Source organism: Ictalurus punctatus, chromosome 13 (assembly GCF_001660625.3).
Source record: "Ictalurus punctatus breed USDA103 chromosome 13, Coco_2.0, whole genome shotgun sequence".
NCBI lineage: Eukaryota > Metazoa > Chordata > Actinopteri > Siluriformes > Ictaluridae > Ictalurus > Ictalurus punctatus.
This window is the reverse complement of record NC_030428.2, coordinates 747,890-772,951: the sequence shown is the minus strand read 5'-3', so window position 1 is coordinate 772,951 and position 25,062 is coordinate 747,890. Positions and strand designations below refer to the sequence as shown.

At 39.5% G+C, this 25,062-nt stretch overlaps 2 protein-coding genes across 8 annotated transcripts in view; one reads left to right on the top strand and one right to left on the bottom strand.

The window, feature by feature from the left end:
- The window catches only part of LOC128634448 (uncharacterized), a 55,826-nt gene extending 35,445 nt beyond the window's left edge, over positions 1–20,381 (bottom strand). For 2 of the 7 annotated variants that reach the window (XM_053685023.1, XM_053685022.1), the window contains exons 1-11: positions 20,279–20,381; positions 17,499–17,843; positions 17,054–17,404; positions 15,182–15,286; positions 14,985–15,080; positions 11,813–11,905; positions 11,224–11,298; positions 10,453–10,569; positions 9,578–9,684; positions 9,065–9,143; positions 8,386–8,475 (exon numbers count right to left, since the gene is read on the bottom strand). In XM_053685023.1, coding sequence (XP_053540998.1) covers positions 8,386–8,475; positions 9,065–9,143; positions 9,578–9,684; positions 10,453–10,569; positions 11,224–11,298; positions 11,813–11,905; positions 14,985–15,080; positions 15,182–15,286; positions 17,054–17,404; positions 17,499–17,843; positions 20,279–20,336 — 1,516 coding nt within the window. In that variant the 5' untranslated portion in view covers positions 20,337–20,381. Of the gene's footprint in view, positions 1–3,106; positions 3,729–3,807; positions 3,883–3,977; positions 4,036–4,119; positions 4,139–4,380; positions 4,477–4,659; positions 4,753–4,925; positions 4,965–8,033; positions 8,112–8,385; positions 8,476–9,064; positions 9,144–9,577; positions 9,685–10,452; positions 10,570–11,223; positions 11,299–11,812; positions 11,906–14,984; positions 15,081–15,181; positions 15,287–17,053; positions 17,405–17,498; positions 17,844–20,278 lie in introns of those variants that run through there. The other 5 variants (XM_053685026.1, XM_053685024.1, XM_053685028.1 and 2 more) reach the window with 5 other exon arrangements.
- Positions 20,382–22,361: 1,980 nt separating this feature from the next.
- LOC108261693 (cytosolic 5'-nucleotidase 3-like) lies at positions 22,362–24,799 on the top strand. Its single transcript, XM_017462505.3, has 3 exons — positions 22,362–22,462; positions 23,445–23,639; positions 23,729–24,799. Exons 1-3 carry the CDS (start codon positions 22,460–22,462, stop codon positions 23,855–23,857), a joined length of 327 nt encoding a protein of 108 aa, XP_017317994.1. The 5' UTR covers positions 22,362–22,459; the 3' UTR covers positions 23,858–24,799.
- Positions 24,800–25,062: the final 263 nt, after the last annotated feature.

Here is a 25,062-nt window from a genome sequence, read left to right as displayed (position 1 = left end):
AAACGTAATCCAGTAACACGCAAAGTTCAGGCGATCGGAAACAGGCATAAAGGGGCGAGGCAGGAATCAAGGTCTCGGTCACGGAAATACAGGGTCGAGGAACAAAACAAGAAATATGAACAATAGCGGGGGACTGGTAGCAGAGAAACCAGCGTGAACTAAACTAACTAACTGAATCATGACATGAATTATGACTATGGTTATCTATAGTAAGGACTCTAAGTGACTATAACTCATTCAGTATTCTGCGCTGAGTGCTGGGAGGCGTGCGGTATTTATACAAACATACTCAGCGTCCTGATGGCTGAGGGCAATTCAGACACACGTGAAACAATAGTCAATGACAGAACGGGGAGGAGACATAACAGAAACATAACAAATGCACGTGTCGAAATGTCACGATTATCCACAAGGGAAAAGTGCACGCGCACTCACATGCTCCACAGCGCGCTGCTTAAAGGGGAACTCGTGACCCCCCCCCAAGGGCGCTCCTCCCGGAGTGCCATGAAACATCCATTTCCATTGGCGGCCCCGGCCCCCTGGGCAGAATGTCCCCAGCAGAGCCTGGAGACCGCACTGCGTTCTTGGAGAAACAAAAAAGCAGAGCGACGTACACGGCAGAGCAGGAAAGCAGAGTGACGTCCTAGACTGAACAGGGAAACGGAGCGCTGTACTCCTTTTCCACTCCCACTGAAATAACTGAAAATATTCAGCATTAGATTATTTTACTGCACAAAACCATCTTTAAATGTTTTTATTTTTTATTTTATTGAGATGTTGGGATTGATGTCTGTCTCCTGCTACGAGTGAACAAGTCCAAAGAACTTCCTGCCTGTGAGAAAAATCAAAGTGTGTGTGTGTATGTGTGTGAAGCCAGCCTAAATGTGCCAGATATGTTTAAAAAAATAAATAAATCATGTTGACTTCGTTCGGAATGAAACAGCTGGAGACAGAGGTTCTCCAATGGGATGTGGTTTAATAGCATTTTAAAAGCTCTGTGTCTAGAGAAGGTCATCGTACGCGATGGTGTAGTCAGTGACGTTTGGAAGCCCGGATATCACACAGCAGCTCCCCGCACCGCGGACGATATTCATGTCCTGGACGTTGAACCTGCAGGAAATCTCGTTTATGACATGCGTTATGATTTTAATCACCACTGTAGCATATTTAGCCTGGGGTCCTGAATTACTGCACAGAATAATTACATGAATAATACAAATATATAATAATATACAAATATTTAATAAATAATACAAAAATAATTCAAGCACAACGCTGCTGAGTTCTGGATCGTGATTGGGTCAGAAGGTGTTGATTAGTTCTCTGTAACAGCAGCTCTGACAGTAGTGTTATCTTTTCTATAGTAACAGCTCTTTTATACACGCCACATAAACGTTGAAAAGAAAGTCCATTAACATGGAACAGTCTGGACAAAGGAGTTTATGCTTTGCAGTTTCAATAATACGTTTAAATTTAGGAATAATAAACACTTCAGGACGTGCTGTTTATAGTAAAATAGTCCACCTTGGGGTGGACACCACCTGGTCATCGATTATTGATTTATTTTTTAATAACAGCACGTCATGTCAAGTTTTCTACCTCACTTAATACCATGAGTTTAGGATTTGAAGGAAACATCACTAGACATCACTACAGTTCTGATCCTGGTCTCGATTTATATCTGAACTCCAGAACGGCAGATTTCTGGACCTGACACTATACGTCTCGTACCAGTCATCGTTCTCTTCGTCGTAGTACGCGCAGTTGGTTGTGGTGCTTTCGTCGCTGTAGCCGCCAACCACGTACAAGCGGCCGTCCATCACGAGGAAGAAGAAGAGGAAGAAGAAGGCGGCGTCATGGTGAAGAGATACATGACTAATTTCATTAATTCATTCCACTGCTTGGAGTTAGGAAGTCTGATGGATCCAGCCTCGGTAAAAGAAACGATAAATTAGTTAGCCATGTGGTGTTTGGTGCGTTACCTCGACGCCAAAGTTCCTTCGTGGGTTAAACATGGAGGCAAGCATTCTCCGGGAGTTGGTATGAGGGTTGTAGGCTTCGACGCTCTGCAGACTGTGGGCTTAATGTGCATTAATAAAAGAACATAACATAATGATGCATTAATAAAAGAACACAAACCGTGCTAACAGAAACACGCCTCCTTCCCATCCTTTACAGAGCGATTACAGACACTTCACTGACTCTCAGCGCTGGAAGTTCTTACCGCAAACACTCGGTTGTTCACAGCGATGACGCTCACGACACTGCTTTGGATGGGCATCGGTTCGATCCGCGTCCACTGATCGTAACGAGGGTCGAAACACTCGGCCGTGAAAAGGCACTCGTTTCCGTTGAGTCCTCCACAGATGTAGATCTGAAGTAACCCAAAACCTAGAAGGTTCTGGGTGTTTCCAGTTCAAGCTTTCAGGTTCCCTCAGGGACTGTAACATTTTAATTAATGTTTATTTATTTATTTAATTGGTGCAGTCGTGTTTGGAGCAGCTCTGAGAACTCGACTGGTCTAGAAGATACTAAGGACTGACTTGTACCTTGTGTTGTACCCACTGATACCTTCATGTCCACCATGAAGCTAACTGCAGGTCATGTTTATCTACAGCGCTGTGCGTTAACCGACCTTCAGGTGAACACTGATTGGTTGGCGGAGAAGAAGTCTGGAAAAGTATAACTCGGTGGTAAAGATCAGTGAAAGTGAGCGCATTTCACGCTTACCTTGGCCAGTAAGGTCATAGACCGGAACTTCTAGAATTCCAGCATTCTTAGAACCAGCTCACGCCATAGTGAAGGATCTCAGAATCAACGGTAGCTTCTCTTATTTATTTATTTATTTATTTATTTATTTATTTGTTTATTTATTATTGAGGGACATTGTTTTATATTTATATTTATTATTATTATTGCTGTACTTTTTATTTATCGGAGAGAAGCCTGTGAAATAAACCCTCTGCTTTACGTCACTAAGCTGTGACCTCAAACTACACGATTTCATGATTAGTGTTTAATTTAAGTTTCCCAACATCAAACACAGTATATTATAATGACACTGATATTATAATAAACCCGGAAGCACCACATTCACCTGTCTGAATACATTACACAACTTTACAGATTTTATTTTTAAAGAAAGAAAGAAAAAGAATTCTCATTGTTTTAACATACAGCACGCCATGTTTCCTCTCGCTGCAGTCAGACTTAACTCTTGAAATGCAAAAGAACTAAACAAAAATAATAAAGAAATGTTAGATACAATTATAGAAATGCATTACTTATAATACCTTTCCAGCATCACTCTGATATAATGTCATCTGATTTATGTGTACTGAATATAAATATAAACTCTGAGCATCTAAATAAAATAAACAATAAAAAACAATAAAATGTCTCAAAACAGGTAATAAATGAATAAATCCAGTCATTATATCGAGAAATTAGATAATAAAAACTATTCTACAGGAGGCGCAAACACGAAGACAAGAAACTCACATTTACGTGTCACTCAAAAGATTGTAAATATATATATATAAATATATTTATATACAACACATGACAAGCATCTTTAAAACAATCCCTGAGGTGATCAGACGAGTGCGTCCAGTCTGTTCAGGTCATGGATGATGTCCTTTCTTCTCAGCGTGATGTAGAGATACACCCGAGTGCTCCAGAACACCAACCCGCCGTACGTTCTGCTTTTCTAGATGCGCACACAATCACTGATGATTCATTCATCTTTTCATTTCATATTTCAGTAATAACACCTGGAACAATCTTGTGTTGTTGTTTTCTTCTTACCTGCTAAGACCCTGAGGTCTGAGCTTCAGGAGCCAGATTCTCAAGTTCACGTTCATCACATTGTGGAGGTGAGTCCTGCGTTTGTATGAAGTTTAATGTAAAAACGCACAAGTTATTGATGTTAATCAGTTTTTTATTCCGTGTTTAATATTACACCGTGACGTACTCACCCTGTGTTTCTGTTTACACCCGCACGATCGTCCCAGCTGGTCGATGTCTTCTCTAAATCTGTAAAAACCAGAACAAAAACGATCTTATCGTCTCTCTAAACATCTATCTATATATTCATGTTCCTCAACAATACTCACGTACCTTTCTCTGTTCTCCTTCCCTGTGTGTGATGGGGAAAGAAAACGTGACAGTGTTTTAGAGCAGAAACTGGTCGTGTTTAGAGCATGCACAAGTACTAAACCGATCCGGATGTAAATAATCCGAGTGTAGAGTCTGATCTAAGGGATATATTCAGAGTCAGAGACTTTATTTCTGTTACTGATACGACAATAGAATGAGAAAAAGTACACAGAGCAGCTACATCAGATCACACACTGTGTCGTGTTTGTAGATTATACTTACAGAAAGCAGATATTTGTAAAGCAAGGCAGCACACAGCAAAGACGCATTCAGTTGGTAGGAGAATGACGCGCAGATCCACTGTACGCTGGCCAGTTCCTATTTATAATCATAATTGGAAAAGAAAAGAAATTTTAGTTCTGTACGTATATACATTAACTGGACTGGTTTCAATAACATTTTTCTGATTACTTTAATGTCAGTAATTTCACACTAATGTTTTTACCGTGATGAGTTTTTGTAGAATTATTATTAAAATCATGGACTATAGAGTTCACTCACGCGCTGTTATGATCAGCTCCACTAATAACACAACCGCGTTCACAAGAACCACCACCACTGAGCCAAACATGAACACAACCAAATGGGACAAACCTGTAACACAAAGACATGAGGATTAGACAAAACCTTCACTTTTCTCTTTTAACTCCGTGTGTTGTTTTATAAATATAGAATAACGGTATTTTATGGCCTGAATGTAACTCGGATATATCCTGACTGAGACAGAAATATCTTCATACTTTGACAGAAAATAATGTTGTACTTACGTTGCTGTGTCCCAGTGTTTCTGGAGTCAGATTCTCGACCTGTGGTGATTAAAGTGAAATCAGTGAATTTATACGAGATCTGTGACAATAGAAACAAAACCTGTTCCCTTCTGTGTAATCCAGTACACGTTTTCCAATTCCATATAAATAACAACGCACTAGTGGAACCCCAAACCTGCACAGCAGTGGTAACTGAAGCTGGTCAAAATCAGACCCTTTGAGCAGGACATTCACAACCATGCACATGGACGCCACATTTCTAGCTGTGTAACCTATTACATTACTCACACCTACTGAATGATAAAACCACTCGGAATGATTAGATACAGCGGTGCAAGTACCATTCAAGATGCTTTGGCCAAACATCTCACAGACGCCAATACTCCAGAAATGTGCTTACAGAGGCCACAGTATGAAGCTCTTGGGGTTCTCTTTATATCTCTGAGGATTAAACGGTCTGAACTTGGGCTGAATTTGCTGGAACGCACACTCCTGAGAAGAGAAGGTAACTGTCTTGAAGGCTCTCCATCCTTCTCTCTGGAGAATGGTGGATTTCAATTATAACCCTTCCCAGTCTGATTAGCAGCAACAAATCTCTTCTCTGAGGTCATGGCTGATGTCCTTTCTCCTTGGCATGATGTGCTCCAGAACACCAAACTGCCGTATGTTCTGCTTTTATAGATGTAGTCACACTTCTTGATGTTTCTTGATATCTCATCTGAAACACCTGGCTGTTTATTACTCTCTTAATGATCGTGGAAGTAGGAAGGGTTTACTTATTTTTTTCCTCACCTGCTTTCTGAATTTTGGTTTACGTTTAGGGAATAAACGACTACATGTTTAAACCTGTTGTGGGTTTTTTTTTTATCATCATCTAAGGTTATTTATTTGTTTATAGAAGTTGGTGAGGACCACACAACTGTTATTTAACTCCTGAAAATAAATAAGAATAGAATTGAAGGAGGGTGTACTTTCTTTTTCCCCATGGCTGTAGTTACAGTAAATGTTGTGGAACATTCATGAGAACAATCTCCAGGACAGAGGAGTTTCCCATTTCTGCCTTCTTTTATAAATTTTTCTCTTCATCTTCAAGATGGTAAGGGAATGACAGTGTACAGCTCCTACAGAATACAGTGGGTGTAAAAAGTTTACACACCCCTGTTAAAATGGCAGGTTTTTGTGATTTAAAAAAAATTAAACCAGGATAAAATCATGTCTGAACCTTTTCTACCTTTATTGTGAAATTTTAACCTATTAATTAAAGTGAAACACAATAAGAATCCTTTTAGGGGGAAAAAGTAATAAATAATCTGGTTGCATAAGTTTGCACACTAAACTAAACTAATACTTAGTTGAAGCACCTTTAGATTTTATCCCAGAATTCAATCTTTTTGGTAAGGTGGTAGAAGACCCACTGCCTCCCCATTGAGGTTGGCTGCCGAGGGTTTGCCTGGGTCGCCCGGGCAATAGTGTATGATGCTGAAAGACCCGTAACACCCGATGACCCCAGGTTACATCACAGATGATGTGTCTAGGTTGCACCTGCAAGGTGTGTGTAATGTCATGCTGAAAGGTGAAATTCCTCTTCATCTTAAGTGTTTTATCAGAAGCCTTAAGGTTTTACGCCAAATCTACTCATTATTCCCTCCACCCCGATTAAAGCCCCAGTTCCAGCTGAATAAAAACAGCCCCGATGAATGATGCTGCACCACCATGCTACCCCGTGGGGACGGTGTTCTTTTGGTGATGTGCTGTGTGTTGGTTTTTTTAGCCAAACTTATCTTTTGGTATTCTGGGGAAAAAAATCAACTTTGGATGTTTCATTATTTATTTATTTTTTGGTTCAAAAAGGCTTCCCTCTTGCCCCCCTACCCCATAGCCCATAACATAGATTGTTGTTACATGTAAGGAGCAACCAGAACTTGCCCGAAAATGCTGTAAATCTTTTAATGTTGCTGTAGCCGTTTCCCCGGGTCTTCTCATCAATTTCAGAGGGACGTCCTGTTCTTAGTAATATTTTCTTACTGTAATAAATTTTCCCCACTTGTTGATTGTTGTCTTTACAGTGTTCCATGGAATATCCAATGCCTTGGAATTGTTTTTGTAACCCTCTCCTGACTGATATTTTTCAGCAATGAGATCTCGTAACTGCTTTGCTTTGTAAGCTCTTTGTGGTCCAGGGCTTTTCCAGATGGATGTTACCAAGAAGATGTCAGGAGAATCCTACAAGAACAGCTGGACTTTATTTGGGGTTAATCAGTCACTTTAATTGATGTCAGATGTACACTAATTAGTATTTAACACGAGTTTGAATGGCATTGGTCGATTCTGAACACTACCACATTCCCAGTTATAAAGGGTGTGCACACTTATGCAAGCTGGGGATTGGAAGTTTTTTGTTTTTCGGGGTTTTTTCCCTAAAATGATTCTTATTGTTTTTCACTTTAATTAGCAGTTTAAAATGTCACAATAAAGGTAGAAAAGGTTCTAATATGATTTTATCTTGATTTCATTTTCTTACATCAAAAAACCTGGAAATTACTGACTGTTACACAGCACCTACTCGATACTCCTTCCATAAATGTTAAAGAAATGTCTCCTAACAGAAAACCATATCAACAATTACAACAACAATCAACAATCAACAATATCAACAACAATCAACAATCAACAATATCAACAACAATCAACAATATCAACAATACCAACAATACCAATGAAGCTCCACTTGTGAACGAGCTATTACTACAGAAACAATAACTTTCAGTATGACAGTGAGTGCATTAATATAAACATTTATGTTACAGTCATAAATACTCAGGTCCGTACTGTTATAGAAAATGAATCAACACTTTCTGATTTGAGAATTCACCTGAGCAGTGGTCTAATTATTGTAACTAACCTCTGATCAAATAAAAATAATGTTACTGTTATTCAGGTAGTGCAGGTCTTATGTGTGCTGCTTAATATAACACTGGATTTAAAATTTATGTTTAGTTTTTTATTAAGTTTAAACCACTTCCTTTGAATTGATCTGAATGTGTTAGTTTTTTAATCGTACTATTAAAATAAAAAGTATTTGAAAAGGATGAGAAAAGTAATGAATACCTGAGAAATACTCTATAAACAGTGTAATCATGGTCAAGATGTGGAGGAATGCAGTCGCACAGGTCAGCGCGTCACGCTCTACAAAGTGAGAAAAAGACATTTTTACACAAGTGCAATCACGACAGAGTTACTGTATAAACAATTCACCACAGAACTGCAGTAAAAACACTTTGAAAGATAAAACACATGGTCGTGATTTTGTACTGGATTATTATTACCTTCTTCCTCTTGGCTTCCTGATTAACTATTTAACATTTATAACTTCTTTTGTACATGAAACCATGTGAGGACGATCCAGTGGAAAAGCATCTCCTCTACCAATAAACAGTACTGAAGCAGGACTGGTGCTTACCTTTCACATTATCCACAAAGACATAATGGACGTAGATCGAGGCTGATGCAGTTACAACCTCCAGGATCATCCATGATATCCAGGATAAATCTGCAAAAACAAACGAGTGTTTTTACACACTTCACATGACACATCTCTCACTGGTCTTACTGAGGTTATTAAATCTGCTGCATGCTCCGTACCAGGATTTCTGTACTGCAGTGTTAGCGCAGTGCTAGCAAGCTACTTAACTGTTAATACGATACCCAAATCTGATGGAATATACCATCACAAGCATGATTTTATTCCTCACTAACATTATCAAGTTTTCCAGCCAGAGAGAAGTGAGAGAAGTTAAAACATTTAAATTCAAACTAAATCTACAATCAATTTAGAATTCAGTATATCATGCATTTTATACGAACACAAAAGTGAAATGTGTTTAGAATCATGTACATTTGTGAAAATAATACATTTATTAACGTAAACATTTGAATTCACTGTATTCCTGACCAACACACAAAGTCTGTATGTAAAAGTTTTTAGGAATGGAGTTGTGTGATCAGTTAACTGTTATCTACACATATAGAGTTTTAAATAATGTAATGTACGAATATTACATCTAATGTAATGTAATGTTTGACTGGCAAAAATAAATGATCTAAAATGAGTCAAATAAAGAATTATATAATGTACTTACATGTAGGTAAATAATATAAACAACGGTAAATAAAATTCTGTGCAAAAACTGGAATTAGTGCCAACGCCAGAAGTCCTGAGAAACAGAGAATGTTCATTACATTAACACAGCACTTTGTTTGAGAAGGTTCAGATTTAATCTGAAATTATTATTTGTGTCTGTAATTGTGCTGATGAAGATAATATGCTCCAGGCTCATCACACACACGACTAAAACTGAAATCTTGTGGGATGAGACTGATTTTAAGGTACTGTATGTAAGTGTTAGTAGGTCTGGACAATGAGGGAACAAATTATAGAGAATATGTTAAAATATTTCAAATATCTAGAATTTAAAAGCTTTAGTGTGTGAAATCAATTACATTACATCTACACATGCAGTCTGAGTGTTTTATATACTGTATATAATAGTCTTTAGGATAAGACGTGCTTGGGGAAATATAATAGTACATTTAAAGAAACATACATGTCAGTCAAATATAACATTACCTGCAAAAAGTGGTTCTTATCCTGACTGAAATCCATATGTATTTATAATAACAAATAGTCGTAGAAAATTGCTGAGTTCTGTAATATCGTGACTTAAGCCTGCTCCTTCTTGTAGAGTCCTTCCACGGCACACTGTATTGGAAAATAGAGGATCATTAAAAGGTTATTTCAGAGGTCTGTAAGGCATTTTTAAAGAACAATAAATAAAGACACATGAATGGTATTTATATTCCAGGTATTATGGCAGCTACCCGAAACAAAAGGTAACACTACAGTTATACACCAGTGCTGTTATTCCAGTGTAAGGACCCGTGTAACTACGATGTGTTAATATGGAAATACAGCAAATTACAATATGCATTTACATGTGAATAATTACAGAACTGAATTATTCACTTGTTGTGAAAGATAAATAAAATACCATGAATAGTATAATGCTGTCCTCAACACCAGAACTGATTTAGTAGGATTGAGAAACAGAAAATCAGAGGAATTCACACACGTCAGAATAAAGGAAATCTGTAGTTAGGAATTGGGACAGTATTTGTGGTCATTTTATTTATTTATTTATAAGCATTAATTCTATATTGTTCCACATGCCATGTGTTTAACCCTCATCACCTGCTGCAGGTTAACAAATTTAAACAGTTAATTAATGTCAAAATCTAAAGTTTTTTAAAGGAATAAATACACAGAGATGTTCAACAGGAAGTTATTTTAGAATTATACACAGAGGTTTCTGAGACTATTAATGTATCTGTACATTAATTCTATAATGTAGAACTGATGTACCTCTCTCTCTCACACACACACACACACACACACACACACACACACACATTCGCACACACACATTAAGAAATGTTTAATATAAAAACAATAAATGCTTGAAACACCTACCAGTAGTGATGATATACAGAATATACAGAAGAGTAGAAAGTGGCCCCGATAGCAGAAATATCAGAAGCCCCACTTTTCCTCCAGTGGTTATATTATACCAGACATCCACAACAATAGCTAGACAATAACACAAGCAAAATAAAATGTTAGTATATATTACATAAATACATACAGTGCTTTGTAAACAAAAATATGAAACACTTTGCTTAGAGACATACAGAAGTAAAACATGTAAAGGAAATAAATAATATAATATAATAAATTAAAATAAAATATTACAGTTTTGGATTTAGTGATCATTCAAGCGGTAGACGTTATCACATCAACTGCAGCAAGAAGCCTTAATAATGAAGTTTAAAGTTTTACTTAGATGAAGCAAACTGCACTGGAGGAGAGCTGGAACAATTATAATCCAGTCACATATATAACAGCAGTCACATTCAAACAGCTCTGCCTCGTTCTTTTTTAATAGAGCACAATCAGACCTGTGCATTTAAAATGACTTCTCTACCCCAAGCAAGGGGTTAAACCAAAGTAATATCATTTTCCCAGATGTGACAAAAGATAATAGACCAAGACGCTGATACGGATAATTACCTCCTGACAAAGACTTTAATTTGCGTCTTGGAAATTATAAAAATAGAGACTAATTCTTTTTTATCTTTTCCAAAGACATGATTTTCAAATCATTTTACTTTCTTATCTTTTTACTTTATACAAGAGTGAAATAAGATCCTGCAGATGGTAATGGTGTAATGGTTTGATACTCACGTGAATAAGCAATAACACTTATCACTGCATATTGTAGTGGAATTGCCAAGCGGTTAATTATTTGGCGGGGATAACCTGCAATATAACAAGGACACAGTACGTACTGATTAGGCCAGTGTTTCATAAATCCCACATTATAACTCATTCCCAGTTTCAAAAAGCCTAACTAAAGTAATCCTGAACTGTGCATGAAATTCTAGGATAGGTCCAGGTGAGGGATGGAAAGTAAAAATAAATATTTAAATGACTTTATCAGACATGCAGACCTTTATACACACCTGCAGCTGATCCAGTGTCACATTAAACAGCCTCCAACAAAGTGTCAAATCTAACACTTTACAATTAAATGTAATGGCAGTGATACTCAAAAAGTCATTATTTCCTGCTCTGCTATGTAACATCACACAGTTTCTATAAAGAAAACTAGATTAAAAAATGATTTATTAAAGGATTATATGGAAAACGTGTTTACTGCGAATTTAAACTGCAAATTGATTATTCTTTCAAATTTTTAGCTATATATTTACATAATGCCAATAACTGAGAAGTTCTCGTAAGACCACTTATCCATGAGATCATCAGTTAATACCTTGAACTGTTTTCAAGTGGAGAGCAATCCAAAGTAGAAAAAGGATCCGAAAACCATTCAGTGCTGAACAAGTTGCTGCTTCTGTAAAAAACCCTGGAGGAAAGATCAATGAATTAATTAATGTATCACAGCCAATAAAGAAACTGATTATTACCCCTCTTACCCCTAAGTTCCCACAGTATTATGTCCCATAATAACCCAACCCTGAGTTCCCGGGCCAAAATCAACATTTTAATTTGAACATTTTTTATGCCTTGAAACAACTTATATTAATGTATTTGTGTAATATTACTTTGAAAATGAAGCAGTTCAGAGTTTTTACTAAACTTAGAGCACAATTCTTAACTAGAGAATTTACGAAAAAATGCTCGCTGAAATCCTTCTACTCATTTAGAAGTACCATACGAGCATCAGCGTGGTCAGTGCCTTTGAATAAATTCAAGTAAATAATAAATAATTAAATGCATTTTAGCGCCTAAAGTCAAGTTTCTGGTGGTAATCAGACCAGCAGGTAGTGTTTTCACGAATGCACAGAGATGGTCAGGTTCTGACTCCAGACCCCTGCAGTGTCAGTCGCACTGGTTGATGCTGAAGATGAAGACGGATCAGGGTCTGAATCAGGAGAGTTTGCGTCTCTATCAGTTTCGGTTTCAGTTTCAACATCGCCTGAACTTTCACTGCTATCTCTATCTAGAATCCTCGCTCTCGCCTGTGTAACTGTGTATGTTTTCTCTTTTTTTCACTGTTTTAGATGTACCTGTGTTCACTGTAGGTGTAACTTTAGCTGGAACACGATTAGCTTTTCGCTTTGGCATTTTTAGTTCACTTCTACTAGTACACCAATATTCACGCTTGGATCAGCTTCATCGTAATGCCGGCGTAATAACGTAATCACATCCTGATGTCATGACGTCATCAACCTTCCGGATCAAAAAATAATAATTAAATAAGAAAGGAATCATAGCAGAGTAATGCTGGTACTCCGGCCTTACGGGGATAACGTTTACACTGTAGATGCTCTATATCGGCCTTAAGGGGATTTGGCATATACGACCAAGCCAGTATCAAAGACGGGCAAGCCGGTTTTTCGGCCATACGGGGTAAGAGGGTTAACCAACTCCCCAGTGAGTTTAATACGACACAATAGTGTCTCTTTATTGAATTACTATTACTGTCAATTATTCCATCCATGCATTTTCTGTACTGCTTATCCTACAGGGTCGCGGGGAACCTGGAGCCTATACCAGGGGTCATGGGGCACAAGGCAGGGAACATGCTGGACAGGGTGCCAATCCATCACAGGGCACAATCCTGTTATGATGCATACACACTCACACACCCATTCATACACTACGGACATGACTGGACATGCCAATCAACCTACAATGCATGTCTTTGGACTGGGGAGGAAACCGGAGTACCCGGAGGAAACCCCCACAGCACGGGGAGAACATGCAAACTCGAACCCCCGTCCCTGGTGGAGATGTGAGGCGAACGTGCTAACTACTTTATTTTTAAAAGATGTTAATGGCACCTCTGAATTAATTTCTTTCATGTCTCCTCTTTGGCAGTACAGCGGTGTGTTCTCTATCATAATACTGATGGAGATGGGGGAGACAACAAGGGGTCGAATATCTTTAGGTCACAACCATATCCTCAGTTCTCTGGGGGCACGAGTGAGGTATCTTCACGTTGTCCCTCAGAAGCAATATTCCGTTATGCCAGCTACCTGACACGTCAGTGATGTGCCGATAACTCTGGGGATGAATGTAGGATTAGGTTCCAGTAAAACCTGAGCCTTGCCCCATAGAAATTGCATACATGATGGGTTTACCAGCATGGTTATCAGCGTGGATGTCACTAATGCACTTTGCTGAAGCCAGTTCCAGCAGCATCACTATATTCAAAGAAAGTGCTATAAGATCTAACTGATCCAGAGGATTGAACAGCGGTTCTGATAATATATCCAGCACCACAATCGAGTCCCTTGGAGTGAAAGCTTTAGACTGTAGTGGAGTCGAGGAGCCCCTTTCATCAATCCTGTTCCCCAAAACTACATGGCATGCTTAAATGGCAGACAGGTATTCCTTAATGGTGGAGAGGGCTTTGCCCTTATCTAGGACACTGGAAAGCAACTGAGCCTGAGGCTGTGCACAGCTTCTCAACCAGACGCCATTTGCAATTATAGACTGATCTCATAACTGATGCTCTTGCATTCTGAACGGTCATGATAACACTTTCAGGTAACCAGGCTGTGGTCAGATTGAACCTCTCACACACCGGGCCCAGACTGCCAGACCTTCTGGATGAGGCTGAAGTATTTTCCAGTGAGCCTGAGTTAGGAGATCTCTGCATATAGGGAGGTGCCACATGCGGCCACAGAGCAGTTTAATTATGTCGGCCAGCCACTGCTTCCCTGCTTCAAAATGAGCCTCATAGAATAGAAGCCAAAATGGCTTACCTCATGAGGTACCAGCCTTATCAGCCTGGCTTCTTTGTGCCACAATGGCGTTGAAGAACATCTTAACCTATGTGCCTCTAGGCTCTGAAGGCTTGTTTGGGCCCTGAGTGGATGTTTGAAGTGATGACTGTGGCTTTGGGATCCGGTAGGCCGGTTGACAGGCTATAGACTGAACAAAAATCTGCCAAGGTGTCTGTGAGGGAGCTGTTTGTGTCATAGGGAGGCACAGTTTAAGCGCTATGCATTGTGGCCACTACAGGTCTAAAAAGTACTTTGCAGGTCCACAGGCACATCCAGCAACTGCATCTTTTCTCTATGGGAGAGGATTGAGAGGGTGAGCCATCACGCTCTCTTCTGAGAGACCATCAGGGCCATGGTTCTCCCAGATGCTTGAAGAACTACACATCTGTGAAGGCGCAGTCAGAGGTCTGTGACCACTCACACCTCATCTCACAGTGCTGGGCTGGCTGAGGTTGTCATTTCTTCCTCCAGTTCTTGGCAGCTATTTTCTCTGATGCTCTGGGCTTTGTGGCCTTTATTCCCCTATAGAGGGAATAAAAGTTTCTCCACTCCGTCCTCACTAGCCATGAACAGATGAAAGTTCTTTTGCAAGATGAGGGGCAGGTCACATTCACTGACCAAGCTGAGAACTTGCCCTGTGAACAGTTTATCTGAGCCACCAGCAACGCTTGTTGTCTAAGTGATACTTACCATCAGTAACACCCCAAAGGATGAAGACAATGGCCATAGTAATATTAGGACAAAGGACATGTCCCCACTGTATAGCTAGGGCTCTTCCGCTGTCATCTACAAACATAATAAAGAACATTTTGCATTAAGTTTACTTTATTAAGTCGAAATGTAACCTTACCAAACTTCCGAAGTGATAAAATGAAGGTCAGACTTACCATTATTTTTAAAAGATGTATAAGAGAAGTATCCTAGGATAAGTGATCCAATTACAAATCCCAGTGCACATAAAACAAAAATTCCAACCTGCATAGAGGAAAAACCTGCGTAGCACAAACACCAGAGTTATTAAACATTATAACACTGTAATATCTGTGAGGAAATAAAGAACAACTGGTGATATTATAAAATAGTTCATCACATCAACTTACTAGTGGACCTCTTTCCCTAATAAATACATTTTCATATTACAGTTAAAATGCTTTAAAAAAAATTTTTTTATAAATAACAGTCATCATAGAGCAATCAATGGACATTTTAAGGGACTGATATCATGCAAGAATAATGCACTTACACATAGAGGATAGGTAGTGCATGACCTCACAGATGCTGACGGTTGGCTAGCGTCTGTCATATCACAGTAAACCAGTGACTACATTTCCCATCCTGCACTGTGGCCTACAAACATGGACTGCAATTCCCAGAACACTCATTCATTCTAATCACACACACCTGCATCCAATTCACACACTCACTCCACAGTATAAAGAGACTGTTTCTACACAATGACTTTGTGAAGTATTACGTTCAGCTGCCTAGTCTCTGTCGTATGTTCAAGCCTTATATCGTGTTTGCTTTCTGAACATCGACCTTTGTTTACTCTGTTGACCTCGATTCTCTGCCCTGCCTAGCTTTGCCTGTTTGCCTGATCACCTGACCTCTCCCTGACCTCTGCCTGTCTTTGTTTATTGATTTCTGCATAATCGTTTGGACTTTGTTTAATTAAACTGCAATACCTGCAATAGCTTCCGTCTCAGCCTCCATTACGTGATAGCGTCACTACCTACGTTTACATGGACAGCAGTAATCTAATTATTGACCTCACTCTGATTAAGATAATAATGTGATTAAGGTGTTTACATGAGTCGCTTTTAGAATACTCCTGTCATGATCCCGTTTTACATGTTTTAGAACGTAATTAGATTAACAGCCCGCGGCATTACGTCACCGCGCCACGCTGTCCGACGTCCCTCCAGAATTTCACGTATCAACATATAGTTCGTCAACTGCTTGAAGCCGTGGGCTGCGTCTCAAACCGCATACTTACCGTCTATATAGTAGCCGAGATACGTGTATTTTTCCCCACTACAGGCTTAGCGTAGGCAAGTATGCGGTTTGGGACGCAGCCGAACTCTCTTGTTCGCCATAAAACTGCCGTGTGCGACTGGTGAAAACTCTCACACGACGCTCATAATGTGATTAAGGTGTTTACATGTCTGTAATACACGACCATAATGTGACTAAAACAGGAGTACTCCACCTGTCTTAATTCGAGTATGACCTTAATTAGATTAAGGTAAGTAAAAACTGCTGTTTACATGCTAGTTTCTTAATTAGAGTATGGTCTTAATCAGGTTAATAGTGGATTATTGTTGTCCATGTAAACACAGCTACTGTGAGTGACAGGAGAAAGTGTCATGGATATGCGGAAATAGGCACTGGACTACGATTCCCATCAGCCGCTGCACCACACATGATCCCATCACATGATTGTTTGCACCTGTTTTCATGTTTTGGTTAATTAGCACTTGTGTGTGTATATAGTCACGTTTTCCACAGCGCACATTGTCTTGCGATTGTTTATGTTGTCATCTTATGGTTATGTTCCTTAGTCCTGACACGTGTTCATAGTTCTTGTTCTGTCTGTCTATTCTACTCCGTTTTCATTAAACTTTACTCTACACTTGTCTCCATTACATGACCCAGAGAGAGTGCACATGATTTTAGTCATGATAATCCACTTCCAACGTGTTTCAGCACTCAGCTCTGGTACATCTTTACATGATTTGTACATTAAAACAGTGACTTACCCAGCTGCTGCACTTCCACAGTTGTGTTATCTGAGAATGCCCCAGAGAATGCAGAACATGTATACAGCCCTTTATCGTCAGTTCGGACATCCTTCAGTCTCAATGAGAAGTTTCCTTTGTTTCTTTCTTCAGCGCTGAACAATTCCACTCTGTCCATGTATCTCTCATGGGACGAGTCTGTGTGGACCTCACCATGTTCATAGAGCAGCACTAAGATCTCTCCATCCATTTTCATCCATAAGACCTGTTCTATATTTTCCGCTGGGATATGTGAGTCTACAGAGCAATTCAGAGTGATATCTTCACCCGCATATGCAGATATGACGTGGGCTCCAGACACGATCAAACGCTCTGAAATGAGAATTACATAAACAGAATTGAACTCCTTTTTAATTCATGTTTTTTTACAGAACATCATGTGAATTAGGTGAAAGAATTTACCCACCAATCTCCTTTATTTCAATCAGAGTTTCATCAGAGTCCTTGTTTGTGTAGACAGCACACTTATAGACTCCTGCGTCTTCCCGGGTCACGTTCGTAAGGAGGAGAGAGAAGTTTCCCTGAGCGATCTCCTCAATGAAGAAATGAGCTCTTTCACGATAACTCGGGTTCTGAGACTCCGGATGACTCTCTCCATTCTGCCACCAGTGTACTAGAGTTTCAGAGTCATTTCTTTTCCACTCTATTTCCAGTTCTTGCATTGGTAGAGGAGTTTCTACAAAGCAGGGCAGCATCACTGAGCCTCCCAGCTGGACAATGAGAGGACCAGACGGACCACGGACATGGAACCCTAAAGTGAATAAAAACACAGTTAACAGACATTGACCTAACATTTTTTGTTCTTCCCATCCAATGCCAGTTTCCTTCATCCTTACAAAAACATGCCACTAGGTAAATGAAAGTACAGTACTCTTCCTTACAGAACCAAAACTTCAGGGGGTGGAGTCAGACCTGATCCACCTGATTTTACCTGAGTTAGGAGTTAGGGTTAAGGTTAAGCTTATAAGAGGAGTCAGATCAGGTCCAGCTCCACTCCCTGAACTTTTAGTTCTGCAGCAAGGCCTATCTTTAGAGATGGGTTACTCTAAATTTCCCCTAGTTGTGAATGGATAAATGTTTGTGATGCCCTGAGATGGACTGGAATAACCTGATTGAGACTTCTTAAAAGTAAGTAAGCTGTCTGTGTCTGGGAGTTCAAGACAGTAAAAGTGGTTGTGTTCTCTGGGTAGGAGTGGTGACGTTACTCTCTTCTCTATCGTTCAGAGTGATATTAGCTCTGACCCACCTGGATAACAGCAATTGACATGTGAGGATGCTATTTATCGATTGCAGGTCAGCATTTAACACCGTCACTCCAGCTGAGCTGATAAATAAGCACACCCACCTTGGCATCAGTACCTCCCTCTGCAGTTGGATAATGGACTTTCTCATAGACAGACCACAGTCTGTGAAGCTCTGCAACATGACTTCCTCCACCCTCATTCTGAGCACTGGTGTTCCACAGGGCTGTGTGCCCAGCTCACTCCTCTACTCCCAGTACACCCACGATTGGGTTCCTGCCTATGGTTATAACACCATGCAGGGTTGGGTACAGGGTTTTGTCACGATTTCCCCTCGCGCTAAACGCCGGAGCACGCAGCGTTTCAGTGACACTGAATTTGTTTACTTATGACACGTGCATTTGTTGTGATTTCTGCCCTGTCTCCGCCCCTGTGTTGTCATTGGTTGTTTCCCGTATGTGTCATCATTAGTCTGAGCTGTTTTGTGTTCACCCTTGATTACGTCTGTCATTTAAATCCCACGTGTCTTTTTGTACTTTGTGAGGGATTACGTGAGTTTTGTTATAGTTTTGATCTTGTTCTCGCCCTCGTTCTCTATTCCTGTTTTGCCTTGTTTACACCCGTTTGCCGATCGCCTGACCCATTGTCTATTTTTGACCACGCTATTGTCTCACATTTTGGATCTCTTTAATTAAACTCTTATCTGCATTTGCATCTGTTCTAACCTCCATTACGTTCAATTACGTGACACACTGTGGTCAAGAAGGCACAATAGTGCCTTTTTCACTGAGGAGACTGAGGAAGGCTCATCTATCTCCACTGATCCTGGTGAACTTTTGTTTCTGTGCCATTGAGAGCATTCTGACAAACTGCATCTCAATGTGGTACAGAAACTGCTCAGTCACTGACCAGCGAGTGGTGAAAACTGCTCAACATATCATCGGTGTCCAGCTCCCAACAATTACAGAAATCCACAGTAAAAGATGCCTGCAGAGGGTGAGAGGCATCACCAAGTACCCCGCTCATCCCAATCATGAACTGTTTACCCTCCTCCCCTCAGGGAGGCGCTACAGGTGCCTGTACTGTCACACCAGCAGGCTCAGGATCATAGTGACGAATCTAGCGATCTTGAGCAGATGTTTGAGATTGCTCACATCACAGCTGTTAAATGTATGAGTTGAGAGAGCAGGTTTACTTGATTCACCAACAGTGTGAAAAGCCAAAAACCAATCATTGACCACCAGTGTTTCTTAAAACCAATCACTGATCACCATTATTTCTTAATACCAATCACTGATCACCACTGTTTCTTAAAACCAATCACTGATCACGAGTGTTTCTTAAAACCAATCACTGATCATCTTTTTCCATAAACTGATACTTAGTGATATTTACACTAATAAAAATTCCTCATGTTTATTTCCAGACTCATTGCTATGGCTTCAGTTTTTTTCTGTATTCTTAAATGAAACTGTAAAATTTTGTAAATACATAACAAAACTCTATTCTATTTCATTCTGCCATCATGAAAATTCAATTCAATGTGAATTAGATACATCTAAGATACATCTCGTGACTTCTAGAAATGTTTTGAGCCTTGTGCCTTATCTTGTTCCTCCAGAAAATCCAGTCTATGCATGAATCACACCCTCTATTTGTGTTTTTTAACCAGTGCCACAATACACACTTGTGTTGGATTTTAGTGATTCAGCAATTAGAAATTAATTCTGGTTGACTGGCAGTTTCACAGACAAACTATTTAATTTTATTTTTTTATAGTTTACAGTTTTATAGTCCCTCAATTCTGCATTTCTCTTTCCAGAGTTGAAGCACAGGTAGAGAAACCCATCCTCCTCACATAAATAACATCCTATACTGTCCTTTTAGCTCCATATAAAAAGTGAAGTCACAGTGCACTAACAAGCAGAATAATGCTGTATATTACCGTCACAGATGACCATCAACAACAACAGATAAAAACAACTCATCAGATCAGTCTCCATGTTTCCGTACAAAGAGAACAACTTTAACCTTTGCTTTAACTCAGATCACATGGTACAACCTGCCCTGTGGGAACCGCCTCTGTTAACACCTAGAAGCATATTTTATAAACGTTTGTAGTGTTCATAGTCTTTATTAACAGTATGTATATTGGCAAAACTGATTCAATTTTGTCATAAATAAATACATGCACCATAATCTGTTTGCTGTAGCTCTGTGTTTATACATACATAGGCCGTAACACACATATAACACACATATCACACACATATAACACATAATAACACACATATAACACATTCACTTCACTGTTCAAAATGTATATTGGTCAATCTCAGGTGACTTCATTTAATTTTTACAAGGTGTTAAAGTGGGAGATGGATGTATTTTTCTCTGACCTGTTACCAAAAATCATGTGTTTTAAAAAGCACGTTTAAAAGCAATGTCAACTAATTCCTTTGTTTTCCTCTCACAAAAGTGTTTATTAAAAAAAAAAAGGTTGGTTGCAAGTTTAAATTATTGATATTTTTAAATGCAAAGCCATTTTTTCATTTTAGACACAAACCTCAACTTTCTAAAAAAAATGTATGATGTAATTAATTAAGAAACTGGATAAATGATGGACATAACACAACTGAGAAAAACAGTGAATTAACTTTATTTTTTAGATAAAAACTATTTGATAACAGGAATGAACACTGCGTAACAGGAATGTGTATCCGCACTGTGTGTGTGTGTGTGAGTGTGTGTGAGTGTGTGTGTGTGTGAGTGTGTGTGAGTGTGTGTGTGTGTGTGTGTGTGTGTGTGTGTGTGTGTGTGTGTGTGTGTGTGTGTGTGTGTGTGTGTGAGTGTGTGTGTTGGTGTGTGTGGGTTTGCATAGCTTGTTTGTATGTGAGAGAGAGATTTATGAAGGAATGTGCTACGTGCTTGTAGTTCATCACAGTGAAGAAGAGGGAAAGAGAAAGAATGAGAGACAGCGAGAACTGAGAGAGAATGTGACGAGTTCTTTGCCATGAGGTGCCATGTTGAACTTCCAGTGACCAGTATGAGGGAGTGTGAGAGCGATGACACCAAATTTAACACATCTGCTCCCCATTCACACCTGAGACCTTGTAACACTAACAAGTCACATGACACCGGGGAGGGAAAAATTGGGCCCAATTTGTACATTTTCACTTAGGGGTGTACTCACTTTTGTTGTCAGTGGTTTAGACATTAATGGCTGTGTGTTGAGTTAATTTGAGGGGACAGCAAATTTACACTGTTACACAAGCTGTACACTCACTACTTTACATTGTAGCAAAGTGTCATTTCTTCAGTGTTGTCACATGAAAAGATATCATCAAATATTTACAACAATGTCACGGGTGTACTCACTTTTGTGGGGTACTGTATATATAAAGATATGTACTGTGTCAGGCGGCAGTAGAGGAGGACTAAACCCTCAAAGCACGGTAAGCGGCCTCTTAGGGCTCCAGGGAATCAGGGGCCCCATCAAATACCCAGAAGTCTATATAAATCATATATAACATTCATTTTCTGTCGGCCACCTAAAGGGTCCTTTTGAACCCGGTTTTGCTCGCTTTATTTACACATCCACCTTATTATTAAATTCCTCCTCATTATTAATGTTCCTGTGAGGTAATAAAATAAATAAATAAATACACACACACTCATACACACACTCACTCACACACACACACACACACACACACACACACACACACACACACACACACACACACACACACACACTCGACATTAATCCGAGTCGGCGCTTTAACCCTGGGGCATTTATTGTTTCCAAAATGACGACGCACAGGAAGGACCGCCTCTTCACAGGAACGCTTGCTGATTGGTTGAAATGACGTGACGTGATTTTAATACGTTGTGTTTTTCCTCCTCAGGTATTCTGCACAGCAGCGCTGTCATTAGCGAGGACTGTAATGCCAAGGTAACCATAACAACTGTCTGTATTCATGAGGACTGAAAGAAATACAAATCAGCAGATTGAAGTGGTATCTTATTTTATTTTTACGCAGATGTCGGATTTGTTTGATCTTTATTACCCTGTTGAGATCAACAACTCGATGTCGGTGGAGGAGAAAATCCCTCACATGGAGGAATGGTCAGACATCACACCATCATTAACACCATCTTCATTCAGTGCGTTTACATGGACAACAATAATCCACTATTAACCCGATTAAGAAAATACTCTGATTAAGAAACTACCATGTAAAGAGCAATTTTTAATTACTTTAATCCGATTAAGGTGATGACGTAATGACGTGTGCCGTTAATCTAATTATGTTCTATAACATGTAAAATGGGTCCATGAAAGACACTAAAAGTGACTCATGTAAACACCTTAATCACATTATTATCTTACTCAGAGTAAGGTCCATAATTAGATTATGCTGTCTGTCATGATTCCCCCTTGAAGCAGCGTGCTCTAAGCGCTAATGCGCGAGGACCTGCTTTTCCATTGTTGACAGTAGTGACATCTGGACACGTGTGTTTTGTTTATGTTTCTGTCATGCCTCCTCCCTGTTCTGTCATTGGCTGGGATTTCACGTGTGTCTGTATTGCCCTCAGCTGATAGCAGTTTAGACGCTGATCATGTCCACATATATACCGCGCGCCTCCCAGCACACAACGCGGAAGATTATCGTAGAGTTAGATTAGTTCGTTTAGTAGTCATAGTCACGGTCCATGTTTAGAGTTAGTTCACGCTGGATTATCTGCTCCCAGTTCCTCGTCATAGTTCATGTTTCTCGTTTTGTTTATCGACCCTGTTTTCCGTGACCACGACCTTGGTTCATGTTTAACCCTGTATATGCCTGTTTGCCGATCGCCTGACCTTCACCTGTTTTGGATTACGTTTATGGATCACGTTTTGGATTTGTCTGCCTGTCTCTCTTTTAAAATAAACAACTGTTCATACTGCACTTGCATCCGTCCTATCTCTGCTCCGTCACGATACGTGACACTGTCCATGTAAACGTAGTCATTCAGAATTATTATTGTTTTATCTTTTATTCATTCATTGTTAGAATTGTGACTGAGAAATCTGCGAAAACACTGAAAAGTGTGTGTGTGTGTGTCAGGGTGTTGTGTGTGCATTTAAGGGTGATGTGATCCACACGTTTAATAAAAGACAGGGCGCTCTACAGAACACACAGCAGTTCGTACACGACCGCAGCAACGTGCTGCTGCTGGGAGATTCGCTGGGAGACCTGGACATGGCCGACGGCGTGCAGGGCCTCCGCAACATCCTGCGCATCGGCTACCTCAACGACAAGGTGACACGCCCACAAACACTGAAACTCGTCATGACTGAATCACGTGTTTATAACTGTAACACGAATCGTTTATATTTTAACATGTGAAGGTCGAGGAGAGGAGGGAGGCGTACGTCAGGTCTTACGACATCGTGCTGGAGAAGGACGAGACGCTGGACGTCCCAAACGCAATAATTAATTACCACACAGCGGAGAAACGAGACCACGCGACCGTCTGAAAGGTCACCCAGCCAATGGGAAACCAGCATCCCAGCCAGTGGCCAATCAGAATTAAGCTGGGGTTCGGATCATCCGTAATAGCGTGTCTTTTATTATTTTTTCCCCTCAGATTTTATATTATTTTTTATACATTTTTAAATTGGGTGAGTTTCTCATATCTAAACATTTGAGATATTTTCTCTTGTACATTAAAACGTCCATCTCCACTCGACGCTGTAATCTCGTACAGGAGATAAACTCGTATGTTATTCACAACGGAACATAGAAAACATATTAAAATGTTTAAACTGAGGGAATGGACCGTTTTAAGGGGAAAATAAGGTCACTTTGAGTTTGATGGCCGCAACACGTCTCAAAAAGTCGGGACTGGGGCAACGCAAGGCTCTTTTTATACTCAATCACGTTTCTGACCTGTCGCCAGTTTACCTCCAGCTGTTTCTTTCCAGTAGCACTTTACTTTTCCAGCCTTTTGTTGCCTTCCATTTGTGTAATGTACATTATAAGAGAATTAAAATGTGTTTTTGACCTTGGATACACTAAAACATGGACCAACTGAATATTTTGCGCACAGAAAAAGAATTCTGTACCTTTTTTCAGTTGTACTTTTATTTTTAAAAATCTCATTTTAAGAACTTGCATACTGTCTTCTTTTTTTTTTTGTCTGAAGAATCAGAAGCTCCTAAATGTAAAAGATGTGGTCGTGTTCTTGTTTTCCATCAATTCATATAATCAGCGCCCCCTGCTGTCTTCCAGGTGAACTGCAACTACAGTAACGTAGTTAAGTAAGAGACCAAAAGTAGAACATTTATTTATTTATTTATTTATTGAACTTGTTTTGCAGCACAAACAAAAACCTGCACAGTTTATACAAAGGAACATTTCCCAGTTCACACCAAAGAGCTTTACTACAAAATGGAAAATAAAATAATAATAAAATAACGTCTGTCACATCTTTCCATGTGTACGGAATGGAGAACGAAGGCCACATTATTTTCTTGTTTACAAAATACAAATAATACATTTTAAAAAAAACAGTGCAAGTACACTTTAGATGCGCTGATATTTTTCATTTTTAGAACAAAAGACAAAATCCTGAGTAGTTTTCGTCTCCGAGAGGAATTGGTTTAATGCACGTGTGTGTGTATGTGTGTGTGTGTGTGTGTATGTGTGTGTGTGTGTATGTGAATAGAATTTCTGGCTCTAT